Below are 15506 nucleotides of genomic sequence, written 5' to 3' on the forward strand. Positions count from 1 at the left end.
AGTATTTTATTTATTATGATTATTTCAAGGGGTTAGGGTTTAGCTTTAGGGTTTTAGATTCAGCATTATGTTAGATTTTGGGTTAGGGTTAGGATAGTCTTTCTATAAAGAAAACATATATTCTTACTATAAATCTTAGGCATAGAATGATAATAAAACGGGGGTTACGGGCGGAAATCTTTCCCGGTGAGCTACAGTGCTGTTGAAGTGGGTTTTTTTTATCAATTACCCTCATCAAATTTGGCCCCAAAACATACATATTTCCTTTTCACGAAGTATAAGTATTAGTCTGTCATTGTAGGTCCTTCATGCAAAAAATAAGCATGTTGATTTAAATGTTGTTTTCTTCTCCAGCTAGAACAAAAGTATTCTGCTGCTGTAGCGAGGATTCAGGACCTGGAAGCTGAGCTTAAAAGTTGAAGGAAACAGAAGAGAAGACACGTGCACAGAATATTGTTATCAAACAAAACATCACTTCTCTCCTTCTAACCTCTAAGACAGAACTCAAACGAAAAGATAAAGAAATCAGCAGACTAAAGTAAGTGTTAAAGTATATGTCCAAATCTATACATTAAGAAATACCAGGGAGTCTCAGGAATAAAATTTTGGGGTGTGTGTGAGAGAGAGAGAGAATTTCCTAAAGATCAAATATATTCTTATAGACTATCAGTGTGAATTTTAAATTTATAAAATAGTAATTTTTAAACTTATCCTATCTCACAACTTGCACCCTCTCTCTCTCTTGCTTCGACTTTTAGTGGAACTACTGTAAACTTTTTTCCATAGGCCTTCTTGTCCATTCGCCTGTGCACTCCATGCTGCTCTCCTTAATTAGCATCCTAGTTCCTAATAAAGCTTGCCACATGCTCCACTAAGTGCCCATGTGACTACTTTGAATGATCATTCTCTTTCTTGTCGCACGACTGTGTGGACGTGCTGTATATTAGGGACATTATTTCGCCCTAACATCATTGGGAAAACAGATAATCAGTCAAGGAAAAGGAAAGTTTGTGCTCAATACAAGACGAATTATTCGTCCCTCGACCCTCACTTGTCTTGCAGTACAACTTAACTGGAACAAACGATGTGGCAAGTGTAATTCACTAAAAGATGAGGATTTTAAGGCCTGCCTTCGTGTTGCTCCCGGAGAATCGCAGATAGGGACAGGAAATCAACAGAATCTGATCCCACTCCCGCCAAGCGTATCAAGTTACAGCGACAGAAAATCGTACCTTCACACAAGAGTGAGGGTCAATTTGATGCTGCCCGGAACTGAACGTTAAACCTTGGAGATGCTGAGTTGTGTTTCTCTTTCACCCGCCTCGGTCGGTGTCTGGGGGCCTTCTTGAAGCAGGGGCTGGCCCGATTCTAGTCGCAAGACTTTAATTCCGGGGGTACCTTGTAAATTGTGGCGAGGCGAGGCCTACTTGCCGAGTTGTGTCCCTAGTCTTGTACAAGGTTGCGGCCGAACACCACATCGCTCGGGAGCACCCATCTCCCTGGGGGTCGTTGTGCTTAGTAAGGGGTTCCAGAGAACCCACTACAAGCATAGGAGTTGCGTGCATGCGTAACAGGCCTCCCTTGTACATCGCTATCTACGGTTGTCATCAGTCCACACAGCTCCAAGACCAGCTGTTTCTACTGTCAGACAGAAGGGTAATCTGCAGCCCGTCGTCCAACCGTAGGATAAGTGCAAGTCGTGAGATAGGATAAGTTTAAAAATTTGGAAATTTTAATATAAATTAATATATATATTATTTTTCCTTATCCTGACTCATGCTCTTTTTGCTTGTCTTCTTCTTCTTGCGAACATAGTGGAACACTTGTATCTCCCTAATTGAAGCTCCCTTCAATTTAAAATCACTAATTAGTATTCACCACGAGTTACCTCCTTTCCACAAGCGCGGGAACGAGGGCGCCACCTCTACCCATGTGCCTCACTCTCTCCTTCTTCGCCCAGTGAGCTGGACGTGAGAGCGCCTGTGTCTCCCGACACACTATATCCTTTGAATTATATTTAGTTAGTTACCTCGTATAGACATCTATAGAGGTTTAGCTAGTATCCTTCAGCGATTATATATTGATATTTAGTGGATTTTCTACAGTTTAGTCACGGGGCCGTGTTTGTTTCAGTGGATTACGTTGATGAAAATTCTGTACTATTGCAGATTCGTTTTATGCTGCTGCTGATCCGCCTTTAATATGATGTCTGGCGCCATGTTTATTATATTCACATTGCAGTTCGCGGTACTAATTTATCAATTCTACCTTTTATTAATATTTACTTTGCGTTTGGCGCGCACAGCAGATAGGTCGTATGCAGAGAGTCTAGTATGACTGATACACGGAACCCCTCGCCAGTCTACTGCTGTTGGCCGACTCCCCTCCCGTGTGGTGTTCGCTAGAGTGGTGGAGAGGTGTGGGGCGTAGTCCGCCATCTCCAAGAAGCATCCTGCTTCCCCAGACATCCCATCGTCGCAGCAGAAGACTAGAGGGTTTTCTACTACATCTCAACAACGAGACCGTTCCCATCGAAGTTTTGGGCCTGTATGATGATCAGCCCGGTCATCATACGGATGTACATCAAAGATTGACCGATGTCGGCACAGATCAGCATGCAGCCTGATGTACCAGCGCAGATATCGCGATGATGCGTCCTGAGGGTCCCATCATTACCAACACTCCAGCGCCAGGCGTCGCACACCCAGGGCAGCGTCGACCTCTGAGGGAAAATCAGCGAAGTCTACTAGGACTTTCTCAACCGAGATTGTTCCAGCCGATGACCTGGACCTCTCGATGATCAGCTGATCATCATCCCGGCGTCGCATACAAGAAGCGACCGGTGACAGCTACAGCGACATCAGCAGAGATCACCATGCAGCCTGATGCCTCTACACTGATGTCGGACGATTTTCGGTGGACCCCTCCATTAACACCGCCCAGATAAAGCACCGGCGACCTGCAAATTAGCAGACCATCCCAGAAGACATGATCGCGACAAATTATGAACATCATGGAGGACCAATATCTGCGGTAGCAGGGTCCGAGCAACCAGCGAAGGCTCCAGCGTGAACAACACCCAGAGGCACCCCCGTCAGCGTAGCAGCCAGGGCGATGTCACCTTAGCGAAGGAAGTCCGCGGACCACCTTGGCGAAGGACCTAGATGTACAGCCGCCAGGCGAAGGCCTTGCGGCGGAAAGGACCTAGATGTACAGCCAGCGGAAGCGGAAAGAACCTAGATGTACAGCCTTCGCGAAGGACTTCGCGAAGGCAGGATAGATCATCACCTTATGCGGTTTCATCCCTAGATGTGGACTCGGACCATCAGACATCCGCGGAAGCCTTCGCGAAGGTCATATCGTCGTTCCCCGGACGGACGCAGAGGAAGCCGAAGGCAGGCATCGCGAAGGACACCTGAATCCAGATCATCATCATCTAGAAGGACATCGAGGGACTATACAAGAGCTTCGCGAAACTATCAGCGTTCCCCTCACAAGTCTCCGAGAAGATCAACCCATAGACAAGTTGATCATCGATATCAAATATAAGAACTACAATCGTATATTGGTTCTGTTGAATCCATGGCCGAGGCGGTATGTTAAGCTGGCCTAAATAGATCTAGAGCGATCAATTAGACACTTATCACCAGACTTAAGTAACCGACTTCTGAGATATGATAAGATGATCCATGGGGCCCTACTTAGGCAAAGCAGCCGCGATCCACATCCTGTTAAACACAGAGGCTGTTCCGCGAAGCAAGCTCATATATATATTTATATATATATATATATACTAATCGGGCTTTGACTCGACACCTTCGCGATGGTCGCGAAGGCTAAAATTAACTCAAGTCTACTTCACCCAGAAGATCTAGAAGGGATACTTAGAACTTCAGCGAAGTCTCAGCGTTCACCGAGGAAGTCTCCTCCAAGGTTTCCATATACTAGCCACTTTCGTCATATATAGCTACTTTCGTCAGTCCGTTCAAGGCGTCGCATAAGTTGATTATCAACTGTATGCCAGATGCCGTCTATAAGCCTCTGCGAAGATAATTGCTCAGGCTATTTACAACACAGAGCGTCGCTGTATTATTAGTCAGCGACATTTCATAGATCTTCACAGAAATCAACTATTCCGTATAAATTGCTAATATACAATCCCGGACGACGATCACGATTATCTACATGCGTGACCATTACGCATATCTGCAGACAATTCAATATCGAAATTGAACAGCAGCCTTGTTACAGCGAGTATAACTCTTAATCGTCAAAGTTTCTGAGAAGAAATATGTACAACAAGTTCAGCGTTAATTCTACAATTATGGCGATACATTCATGTATACAGTCTACAAGCTCACAACTTGCAAGTTGTTTATACCCTTATATATAAGGAAGTCGAATTATATTCAAAACTGAAATTACTTTCCGACAACCAGGAAAATAACCTACCCAGCATAAAATTACAGAGCGAGATATTTCGGAGGTTTCGGCGGTTACCATTAACCCTCGAAACCGTGGTCACTTCGGATAACCGGGAAGCTACGGTGAAGACCGGCGTTTATGCTAATATCAGCGGCGACAAGAATTTATTCAAGGTGGGTTTTTCCGCTACACGGTGACATCACAGCGGCGGGTATTATACAGAATCAAAATGCCTTGTTCTGATTGGACCCGCGAGGGACAACGACCTACACAGAGGTCGATCTCTATTCACAGTTCAAGACTTACGTCACAAGTGACAACTATATATCAGTGAGCGAGCAAGCCTCATTACAGTCCAGTTAACCTGAACATTCATGATTAGACTGCCTTTCTTCAAGTTAGAGACCTCCCTGTCAAGTTAAGGCGAGGGATCGGCAGTCAGAAGCGATTTTACATAAAGTTCAGCGAGGACAGACACACCTGGTTGTGCACCTACATCGTCAAGGACTTAGCTTGGCGCGAATTACCTAGGCGAAGATACAAGTGGATCTAAATCCACAGCGTTTCAGACTACAGCTGAATTTCATCAAGCGACTAACACAACTAGATGGTTAGTAAACCTACTAAACTTCTGTTTGGAGAATAAAAGCGGAAATTTCAGCCCAACCTGGGGATATGAATATAGTGCTCCAACACCTCACAAGTGAGGTTTATGAACACGCCTGGATGACATACTTGGACCCCATGATACGATGATTCTATCAAGATGGCCAGCAAGAGCACTGTAAATTTATCTCCACCAAACCAAACAGGAGGAAAAATGCAACAGATTATTTCCTCTATCATCAACTTCACGCAGAGTGAAGTCTCATGTACTATATCTCCATTTGGATCAGAACTGTCATACTACGTGCATATCTTGGGATGGACCTATTCCGACCCTCCATGAGCTTAATACTCATGATATTATAAGCTAACTTCTACAATTGTTCTACACAAATGTGATTGAAATAATGGAGGGTTTATTTCTGGAAATCCGATATGGTGGTTGCAAACCATTATCTGAGAGATATCACCACCGAGGGCGTCTCAGGTATACACCAATTCGATCCCATGGTCCTCGCACAACAGCTTACAGTTCCTCGGAGAAGATAAGTCAATCTAACAGATTTTTACTTATCTTATAACAATACTAAATAGCTTCATGCTATATATAATTTACTTAAGTTCCTTTTATCATCACAGTACTATGATTATTACATCATACAATATATAAGTTAACAACTCTACAGAGTTTGTTATTATATATATTTACCTTAAGTTATTCATATCTTAAGAGTAATACTATGGTTACATGATAAATGCATTAGCTAACAAACTCTACAGAGTTTTTGGCTATTTTATACATAACTTAAGTTAATTAAGCTAACAAACTCTCTGGAGTTTTACTATTATATAGGTAACTTAAGCTAATTATACCTTAAGCATAGTACTATACTCATATTATTAAAATATATTGGCTAACAAACTCTAAGGAGTTTTGCTATTATATAGGTAGCTTAAGCTTATTCATATCTTAAACTTAGTACTATGTTTATATCATTTAAGTAGATTAGCTAACAAACTCTAAAAGAGTTTTTGCTATTTGGCTTAAGTATCATCATATTTCTAAGCAATATGGTTATATTATAACATGTATTAGCTAACAAACTCTACAGAGTTTTAGCTATTATATATGTAACTTAAGCTTATTCATATCTTAAAAGCAGTACTATGTTTATATCATATAGGTATATTAGCTATCAAAACTCTAAAAGAGGGTTTTGCTATTATATATTTAAGCTTAAGTTTCATCATATTTTAAGCTTTATGGTTACATTATAACATGTATTAGCTAACAAACTCTCACGGAGTTCTTGCTATTATATATGTAGCTTAAGTTTTCCTTCATAAGCTCAATACTAGGTTTATATCATAGCTAACAAACTCTAAAGGGTTGTTTTGGCTATTATACAATTAGCTTAAGTTTTCATCATATCTTAAGCAGTATGTTTACATTATAAAGGTATTAGCTAACAAAACCCGGCCGGAGTTTTGTTATTATACATATATAGCTTAAGTTTTATCATAACTTAAGCTCAGTACTATGTTTTTAACATAAAAGTATATTAGTTAATAAACTCTAAGGAGTTTATTTTGCTATATACATTTAGCTTAAGTCTAATCTTATCTTAAGCTTAGTACTATGGTTACACTATAAACATATTAGCTAATAAACTCTACAGAGTTTTTGGCTATTATATATGTAGCTTAAGTTAATAATATCTTAAGCACAATACTATACTCATATTGTAAAATATATTAGCTAACAAACTCTCTGAGGGTTTTGCTATTATATATGTAGCTTAAGTTCATTATATCTTAAGCACACTACTATACTCATATTGTAAAATATATTAGCTAACAAACTCTACGGGAGTTTTGCTATTATATATGTAGCTTAAGTTAATTATATCTTAAGCACACTACTATACTCATATTGTAAAAATATATTAGCTAACAAAACCCTACAGAGTTTTGCTATATATATGTAGCTTAAGTTAATTATATCTTAAGCTCAGTACTATACTAATATTATAAATATATATTAGCTAACAAACTCTACAGAGTTTGGCTATTATATATGTAGCTTAAGTTAATTATAGCTTAAGCACAGTACTATACTCATATTATAAAAATATATTAGCTAACAAACTCTACAGAGTTTGGCTATTATATATGTAGCTTAAGTTAATTATAGCTTAAGCACAGTACTATACTCATATTATAAAAATATATTAGCTAACAAACTCTACAGAGTTTTTGCTATTATATATGTAGCTAAAGCTTATTCATATCTTAAACTCAGCATTATATCTATATCATATAAGTATATTAACTAACAAACTCTAAAGAGTTTGCTATTATATAATTAGCTTAAGTTTAATCATATCTTAAGCTTAGTACTATGTTATATCTTAAAGTATTTTAGCTAACAAACTCTAAGGAGTTTATACTAGCATATTAACAAGCTTAAGTCTATTAGTCTTAAGCATTGTATTAATGTTATATATACTTTATCATAATAAGTACATGGTAATAACCTTTTATATGGCAGCTGATAAGTTAGCAGCAGGAATTCATCAGTTCAGTGCCTTTATGAAGTTCCCATAGGGTTATTACAATCATCACAGTTCAAATCACTAATTATTAAAAATCCAAAGTATTAGATATTCCCACCTCCGTTCCGTTAGGATGCTACAAGCAAAAGAGCATGAGTCAGGATAAGGAAAAATATGTAATTTTGGAGTAAAATTGATATTTTATACTTATCCTGACTCATGAGGTCAGCCCTCCCATCCTCCCCAAATAACATTTTGGATTTCCCTGTAAATTCAAATGTTGGGCTCAGTATATGAGGAGAGAGTGAGGCACATGGGTAGAGGTGGCGCCCTCGTTCACGCGCTTGTGGAAAGGAGGTAACTCGTGGTGAATACTAATTAGTGATTTTAAATTGAAGGGAGCTTCAATTAGGGAGATACAAGTGTTCCACTATGTTCGCAAGAAGAAGAAGACAAGCAAAAAGAGCATGAGTCAGGATAAGTATAAAATATCAATTTTACTCCAAAAATTACATTATATACTTTTCCTATCTCACGCGATGGATGCCCGCCCGGCCTCCCCACTACTCAGATTACAACGTTGGCTCCAAGATAAGAATGCTCATTCAAGGTAGTCACGTGGGCAATTAGTGGAGCATGCTGCAAGCTTTATTAGGAACTAGGAAGCTAATTAAGGAGAGCAGCATGGAGTGCACGGGCGAATGGACAAGGAGGCCTATGGAAAAAGGTGTACGGTCATTCCACTAAAAGTCGAAGCAAGAGAGAGAGGTGCAAGTCGTGAGATAGGATAAGTATATAGATATACAATTTATATTAAAGCTTCCAAATTTATTCAAGAAAAAGAAGGAACACATTTCTCTTAAGGTTAGTTAATAATGACTTCTTTTTTACTGCAGCTTGTTGTTAGCCAAACGTGGTGGAGGAAACTTCCGAGGAAATCACTCTGGGGTCAGAAAGTATAAGGAGTCATCGCCAAGTCAACAGAATGTGCCCCGAGTGAGTGAGGAGGACACAGATGCACATTCACCTAGAAGAGGGAGAAATAGTGAATACGACAACCAGAAAAGGAAGAGAAACGAACCAATCAATGAAGGAACACCAAAAAGACAGAAAGTAGGAAACGCAAAACGCCATGTGACCCCTGAACCCAATGATTGTAGAAAACCATGGTCACACAGTCGGAGTCCAGACAAACCTGACAGGAGGACACAGGGGCCAGCAAAGAAGGACAGGAGGAATGACAGCAAATCCTCAGATCACAGACGGAAGGATTTTGCAGAGGTAGGGGGCAACAATCGTAGGTCAAAAACAAGTAGGGAGAGAGATCACTGTGATAGTGGTACTATAGAGAAACCTGGTCAGAGGAAATATGATCGAGACAGTCGTGAGAGAGATAAGTATCATGAGACTGCTGAGAGAGATGAGGGGGTGAAGAAATCTTCAAAAGATGGTCCTGCTGGTGAAAGAAGCAGGATGCGTAACAAATCAAGCAGTGATGATAAAGACAAAAGAATAGAGTCCAGTAAAAATGAACAGAATAGTTCTGGAGACTTACGAAATATTTTGAAGCGAAAGAGAGATGGAAAAGAAATGGAACAGAAACCTGTTGAAATGGCAAACAGAAAGCGACATTCCAGTAAAAATGAAAGCATATCAGACAGTTTGAAAAACACAAACCATGGCTCAAAAATATGTGACCAAGAACCAAGACCCAGTGATAAGGGTCTTGCTAGTGGTAAGATACCTGGAATAAACAATGATAATAACTTGAAACATGATAAACAAGATGCACTTAAAACTGATGGAAATTTGTTGGAAAGTACTTCGGTTAAAACAAAGACAAAGTATGATGCAGAGACAGGTAGTAATATGAAACACAATTCTGTGCAACCTCAGACTGATGTCTCTTCTGATCAGGACAGAAAGAAAGGAGAAAAGGTAAGGGAATTTGAATCTTCATCTTCATCAGCAAGTGGTTCTGTGATGAAAGGTGACTTGTCCAATAGTCCCACAGGTTCAGTGAGCTCGTCCACTTACAGTGCATCTAAGGAGAAGAAGAGAATCAAGCCAATAATGCTGAGTGGGAAACCCGATGTGGCTGGGGATGCTCACAGCATGGACAACAGATCTTGTTTTGATTCAGTTATACACAACATAGAGATGAGGGAGAGGTCCAGTTTTGCCAATGCCAGGGTGGTTGTCATGGATGTTAAGGGTTGTCCTGTAGATGCTGCTGGATGTACAGATAATAAGATTCATTGTGAAGATGGTTCTACCCTTGTCAAGGGTGATGCCATGGCAGATTTAAAAGATGAACATGATAGAACTCCATCTAAGCTGTGTGCCAAACACAGTTCTTCCAGTGACTCAAACGCTACCCTGGATAGAATATCTTCACTTCTGTCTGTGATTAAGGAAGGTGCGCAGATTCGCAGTGAAGTAAGCGAACATTTGCTTGTGTGTACTGTAGATCCCCATTTGACAGACAGCTGTGTGTCTGTTGACAGGAAGACAGTTGAGTCTGTGGTTGGGGACCTATCAGACCAAGACTGTTCTCTGGATCTGACGATGGAGGAGGAGAGGTGCTCCAGAACCGTGCCATATATGTATGTTAGGAAGTGTAGAGTCCAGGTGGAGCATTCAACAAGAAGTAATTCACACTCTCATTGTGGCTCCAGTCTGTCAGGTGAATTATCCAGTAAAGGTGGTCAGGATGAAGAAAATATGGACATTAGTTCAGGAAAGAAGAAGAAATCTAAAAAGAAACACAAACCCAAGCATACAGAGAAAGAGAATGTCCTGTCTGATACAGTGGGTCAGTATGCTAATGTTACGAAATCTGCTTTATCAGAGAGAACATCACCAGTAACAACTGGGGTTTCCTCTCACACAGGCCCTGATTCTGTGAGCCCCAAAGTGATTCAGCAAACAGAAATTGCTGTTACCTCAAGTGACATGGATAACAAAAGGTTGTCTCATAATAATGACAGTAAATTGGATCGCGTCGATAGAAGAGATCCTAGATTGGATTATGGAGTTCCTGTTAAAGTAAATAATGCCACTTATAAACTTGGTAAAAATTCTGAAAGTGGAATGAATGAAAATCTTGTTGAGAAGTTGAGAAGCAAAAATATATCCTCAAACAAGCTCTCCTGCCATCAGTTTGAAGATTCTTGTAAAGATGGGTCCCATGTAGAGGGTCCATTACCTGTTCATCATGTGGACAGTCGTCTGAATGGTCATGAAAGACCACCCTACCATGTGGAACCATTTGATTTTACCTCATTTCCTACGTCATATGCCAAATCTGAGAGCGAGGATGAGGAGAAGGGGAATATCCAAAATGTTGAATGTTGTAGCACATCTGAACATAAGGGAGTCAAAAGGGGTCATCCAGAAAACAATTTTTCTGACCATGTTGGGAATGTTGCTCATAACAATGATTCAGGTAACATCAACATGAATGAATCTCGGTGTGATATAGCCACAGAAAAGAAAGGCAGGCATTTGTCAGTGAGCACTGATGTAGAAATGGACGATACATCAACAAATTGTCAGGTGACAAAAGAACTGTCTGGAAACATCAGACCAACATTCTGTCGTCAGTCTTCTGTTCCAGCACAAAGAACTAATGTTGAGAACGTTTCAGTTGATCTTGTGAAAATAAGATCAAGAAGTATTTCAGACTCACAGTGTGGTTCCAGCCTGCCATGTTCAGTTCCAGCAGAGAGTTGTCACTGCACCTTCAAGCCTGTGGACTTGTCTGTGAAGTCAACAGTAAGGACAAGCGGCTTGTCCCCAAACAAGGCAAAACCGTTTACTGAGTCAAGTCATTTCCGTGGCTTTAGTTTGTCAGAAGATGGAGCATTAGATTTGTCAAAGAAACAGATTCAGAGACCTGATGAAATTGTGGTAAATTGTGAAAGTAAACCAATAGCAACTAAAGTCAGTGCTACAATAATTGATCAAGACGAACCAAAATCAAAGCAGAGTTCCAGCAATAATAGCATGCCTGCATCTTCTCCAAGACATGTTTCGCATTCATGTTATTCAGATACAAAGTCATCAACCTTGGTCGATTTAAGCACCACAAAGTCCAATGTTGCAGCCCCCGATGGATGTGCTCTTCTGTTATGTAGACTAATCAAAAACGAAAAAAATGTTGAAGTCCCACCTCGACTGAACCTGGACACTGCTGCTGCAGCAGCGGATGTGAAGCCTCCATGTCAGGAAGAACATCCTGCATCATCTGATAAACCTTTCAATGTCTCAATACAAAGTATGGATAGAAGTGGCACAAGTGAGGAATGCGTCATCACTTCGCCCAAAACAGATGACAACCATGAAAACACTTCAGAAGAAAGTTGTACATCTGACTCTGAAGGGGAGGAAGATGTCACTCCTTCGACAAGTCAGGGTATTTCTGAATCATCTTCTAAAAATGTATCTTCAACTCCAGTTTCATCCTGTTCAGATAATCCCAAGACTGCATGTTCAAGTGAAACTGTGACAACCATATCCAGTGTCCCAAGTAAGACTACTCCCTCATCCTGCGATTCCTCGGAAACAACTGCTAATGATAGTGATAGTGTGTCAAGCAGTGAGGAGGAGGACAAGGGTAGCAGTGATGAAGAGAGTTCAGAGGATGTCTGTGTGACAGATGATGAAGAGGCATTTCACTGTGAAAGCAGCCAGAGTGAGATCCTAATGAAAACACTGTCATGTGAAAGTGTGCCCCTCAAAAATTTTGAAAAGTTGCGACATGACTTGCTCCTCTCTGATGACAGTAGTCTAAGTTATAATCCTGAGTCATCAGAAAATCTTGTGTCTACAGCCAGTAGATCTCAAATGAGTAATGATGAAGAGGCCAAGTTTAAATTACCAGACATGTCCACTTCTGCTTTTGCAAGGCTGACTTCGTCTAATGAAAACTCAGATAAAACCACATCACCAGTAACTAGGAAACCGGTGACATCTCTAGATGAAGACACTCAAAGTAGTCTTCTGTCCCTACATGCAGAACAATTTGAATTTGACTGTGACCAAAGTGTACATGTGGACCAGTTCAGAAGCCAGTATGGTGAACCTGCCACAGAAACTCGAGTTGAAGAGCACGAAGATGGGAAGTCTGATAGTGATGAATGTTCTGAAGATGGGGAGATCACTAGTGATGAAGATGGTGCAGCTGTAGAAGCACCTGTTGATGAAGAAATCTCTGTTGATTTGAGAGAATTGTTGAAAGCAAAGCAGCTCCTTGAACAGAAAATACATGGGATTCGTGGGAGGGAAAGTAAGAAGCCTTTGTCATCTCGCCCTTGTGATCGGGAAAACAGACATAAAAATCAAGGTCATGACCGTAGGTTGGAACGAAAAGTTGATAGACCTAGGGCTACAAGAGGTGTTGATAACCGTAGAGGATCCAAACCAAGTACATCCGATCAGGAGAGATTCAGCAGAAAGGTTCATGGAAGCGATCCCAGACTTGACAGGTCATCTTCAAGGCACAGAAGGGATGAAGAACCACGTTATCACACCAGCCCTTCAGCTCGTCAGATTCCTTCTGAGAGTAGGAAAGACAGTCATAGAAACAGTTCACCATTATCATTAAGAAGTTCCCACAAAGACCACTATAAAGAAAACCACAGGAATCGTGGCAGTGATCGCGAAGAAAGGACCAGGGCCCGAGGGCGAGATTTGACAGACTCGGTTAGAAGCAGAGTTGACCGAAGCCCACTCAGTCGCCATTCTGGCAGGAGAGGCAATAGAGACATGTCATGACCCATGGTGGTGATATTTTGTGGTGGTGATATTTTACGGTGATAGATAAATGTGTTTTGCAATCATGATTGTTAAAACAAAACTGAACACGACAAACAGATGGCAGTCCAAGTGAGGGGCCCATTGAAAAAAACCTAACTGTACTAACTGTTAAGATTGTGTGGAATTATGGGGTGGGCACTTTGTTCTGTTGCAATGTACATGACAGTGGCATTTGTCTTCTTTTTATTATAATCTAAACCTTACCTGACCTCCATATATGTATCTCCAGATGAGTGCTAGTAGTGAAGCATATCAGGTCATCCGAATAAGTGAAAGGAGCAACTCATAAAGGAAGTGAAGGAACTATTGTCATGAAACATGCACAGTGCATTGTAGATAATTGAATTCTCTTTATGTAGCTTAATGTTAATGTGGTACTTTGTAAACAAAAACAAATGTTTTGTTAAAAAGTTGGTACAGCATTCATTTTTTTGTTTGTGGAATATGTATGTTAAACTTCCTTATATTGTAAAGCACAGTTGATCAGTCTGTAGTCCAAGTTCACTGGCCAAACAGTGCCTTTTAGTACTGTGATCCTCTTTTTCCATTGATGGCAGGGCACATATTCATCATGTATGTTTGAAATTTGGTGTGTTCCTGGAGTCTGTGAGGGTTTGTTCTGGGGTGTCTTCATCTAGAACCCCACAAATCTTGATCTTCTCCTCTTACACTGACCCCTTGATATTGATGCTTGAACAAAAACATTACATGTCAGGGGCGGTGTGGTAGCCTAGTGGTTAAAGCGTCCGCTCGTCATGCCGAAGACCCGGATTCGATTCCCCACATGGGTACAATGTGTGAAGCCCATTTCTGGTGTCCACCACCGTTATATTGCTGGAATATTGCTGAAGCGGCGTAAAACTAAGCTCACTCACTCATTTTATTGTCGTTAATACAGAATGTGTAAAAAGTGATAGCATGTAAAATGTATTGTGCCAAGGTTATGATTGAAAGTGTTTGAGCACAGGCCAATTGCAGTGTGTTAAACAAGCCTGTATGTCGGCATTTTGTGCTGCATGTATACCTTTAGATAAGATTTTCTAATTGTGAATGAAATTCTTCACGATATCATACCAGAGATATGGGGTTTTTTTTTCACTTGTTAAAGCTTCAGAAATAATTGTTATAATGAACATACTTGGAAATAAGCTCCACTGTTATCACTACTACATATTGCACTTGTACATCAATTGTGGCAATATGGTAAAGTATTGGATGTAACTATGGTCGTAAAATATGGTGTATATTTGTGACAGTTTTGGAATGGATAATGCCAACAAAAACACGTGTTTCCTCATTCTGTTTGTAGTGGTCATATAATAAACATGGGTACCCAAATTGTTGAACAGTTGTGTGTTGTTGGAATAGAAATGCTGAAATCACTGGAATTTGATCCTGAAAGTAGAATGTAAAGTTTATAGTGTTTTCTCCCACTTAAACCATCGTATAGTTTATACAATTTCTCTGTTTAATTTTGCATAATGACAAATGCATTATGTTTACTTTTATAAAAACCATGTGGGATGTCAAGGTCTTGTTTGCAGCTGACCATGCAGAGTGCCCGTGTTTAGCTAAGTTATTACAGTTTCTACAACAATACAGGGGTGGAAAGAAGTTTAAAATTGCTAGTGTATTCAGGTACAGTGGCACATGTAACATCACTTGCCCTGATAACTTTTCCACTATACCGGCCAATTTTCTTGTTGATTTTTGTAAATAAGTAACATAATTAACATTGGAAAGTCAACTGGACACCGGTACAGCGTGATATACAAATTACGTCGGGCAATGGGGTATATGCACAAATGTAGGAACAATCATCCCACACAAAATTATCAGGGCAAGTGATTTTACATGTGCCACTGTACCGGAGTACACTAGCAATTTTGAAGTTATTTCCACCCCTGCCACATATTTTATGATTCTAATCAATGTCAAAGATTTTGTCTTTGTGCATGTATCACATAAAACTGATACAGTGGTAATAAAAAAGATTGATCATGTACATGTTTGTTTATGAATACAAAGTGAACCCACAAATGATCTATATTTATAACCAGACATGTTTTGTAATAATGTCAATAAGACGTTAGATTGTGC

The 15506-nt window shown here is 40.1% G+C and overlaps 1 protein-coding gene across 1 annotated transcript; it reads left to right on the top strand.

Moving 5' to 3' along the window:
* Positions 1–357: 357 nt before the first annotated feature.
* Positions 358–14744, top strand: LOC124279814. The gene is made up of 2 exons (XM_046715692.1): positions 358–538; positions 8483–14744. Exon 2 carries the CDS (start codon positions 9060–9062, stop codon positions 13362–13364), a length of 4305 nt encoding a protein of 1434 aa, XP_046571648.1. The 5' UTR covers positions 358–538; positions 8483–9059; the 3' UTR covers positions 13365–14744.
* Positions 14745–15506: the final 762 nt, after the last annotated feature.

The sequence above is a fragment of the Haliotis rubra genome, unplaced genomic scaffold (assembly GCF_003918875.1).
Source record: "Haliotis rubra isolate DU_JTF1 unplaced genomic scaffold, ASM391887v1 Scf257, whole genome shotgun sequence".
NCBI classification, from domain to species: domain Eukaryota; kingdom Metazoa; phylum Mollusca; class Gastropoda; order Lepetellida; family Haliotidae; genus Haliotis; species Haliotis rubra.

Bases quoted from the DNA above. Each gene is read 5' to 3' on its own strand.
- LOC124279814 (XM_046715692.1), top strand. From the start codon at position 9,060: ATGCGTAACAAATCAAGCAGTGATGATAAAGACAAAAGAATAGAGTCC.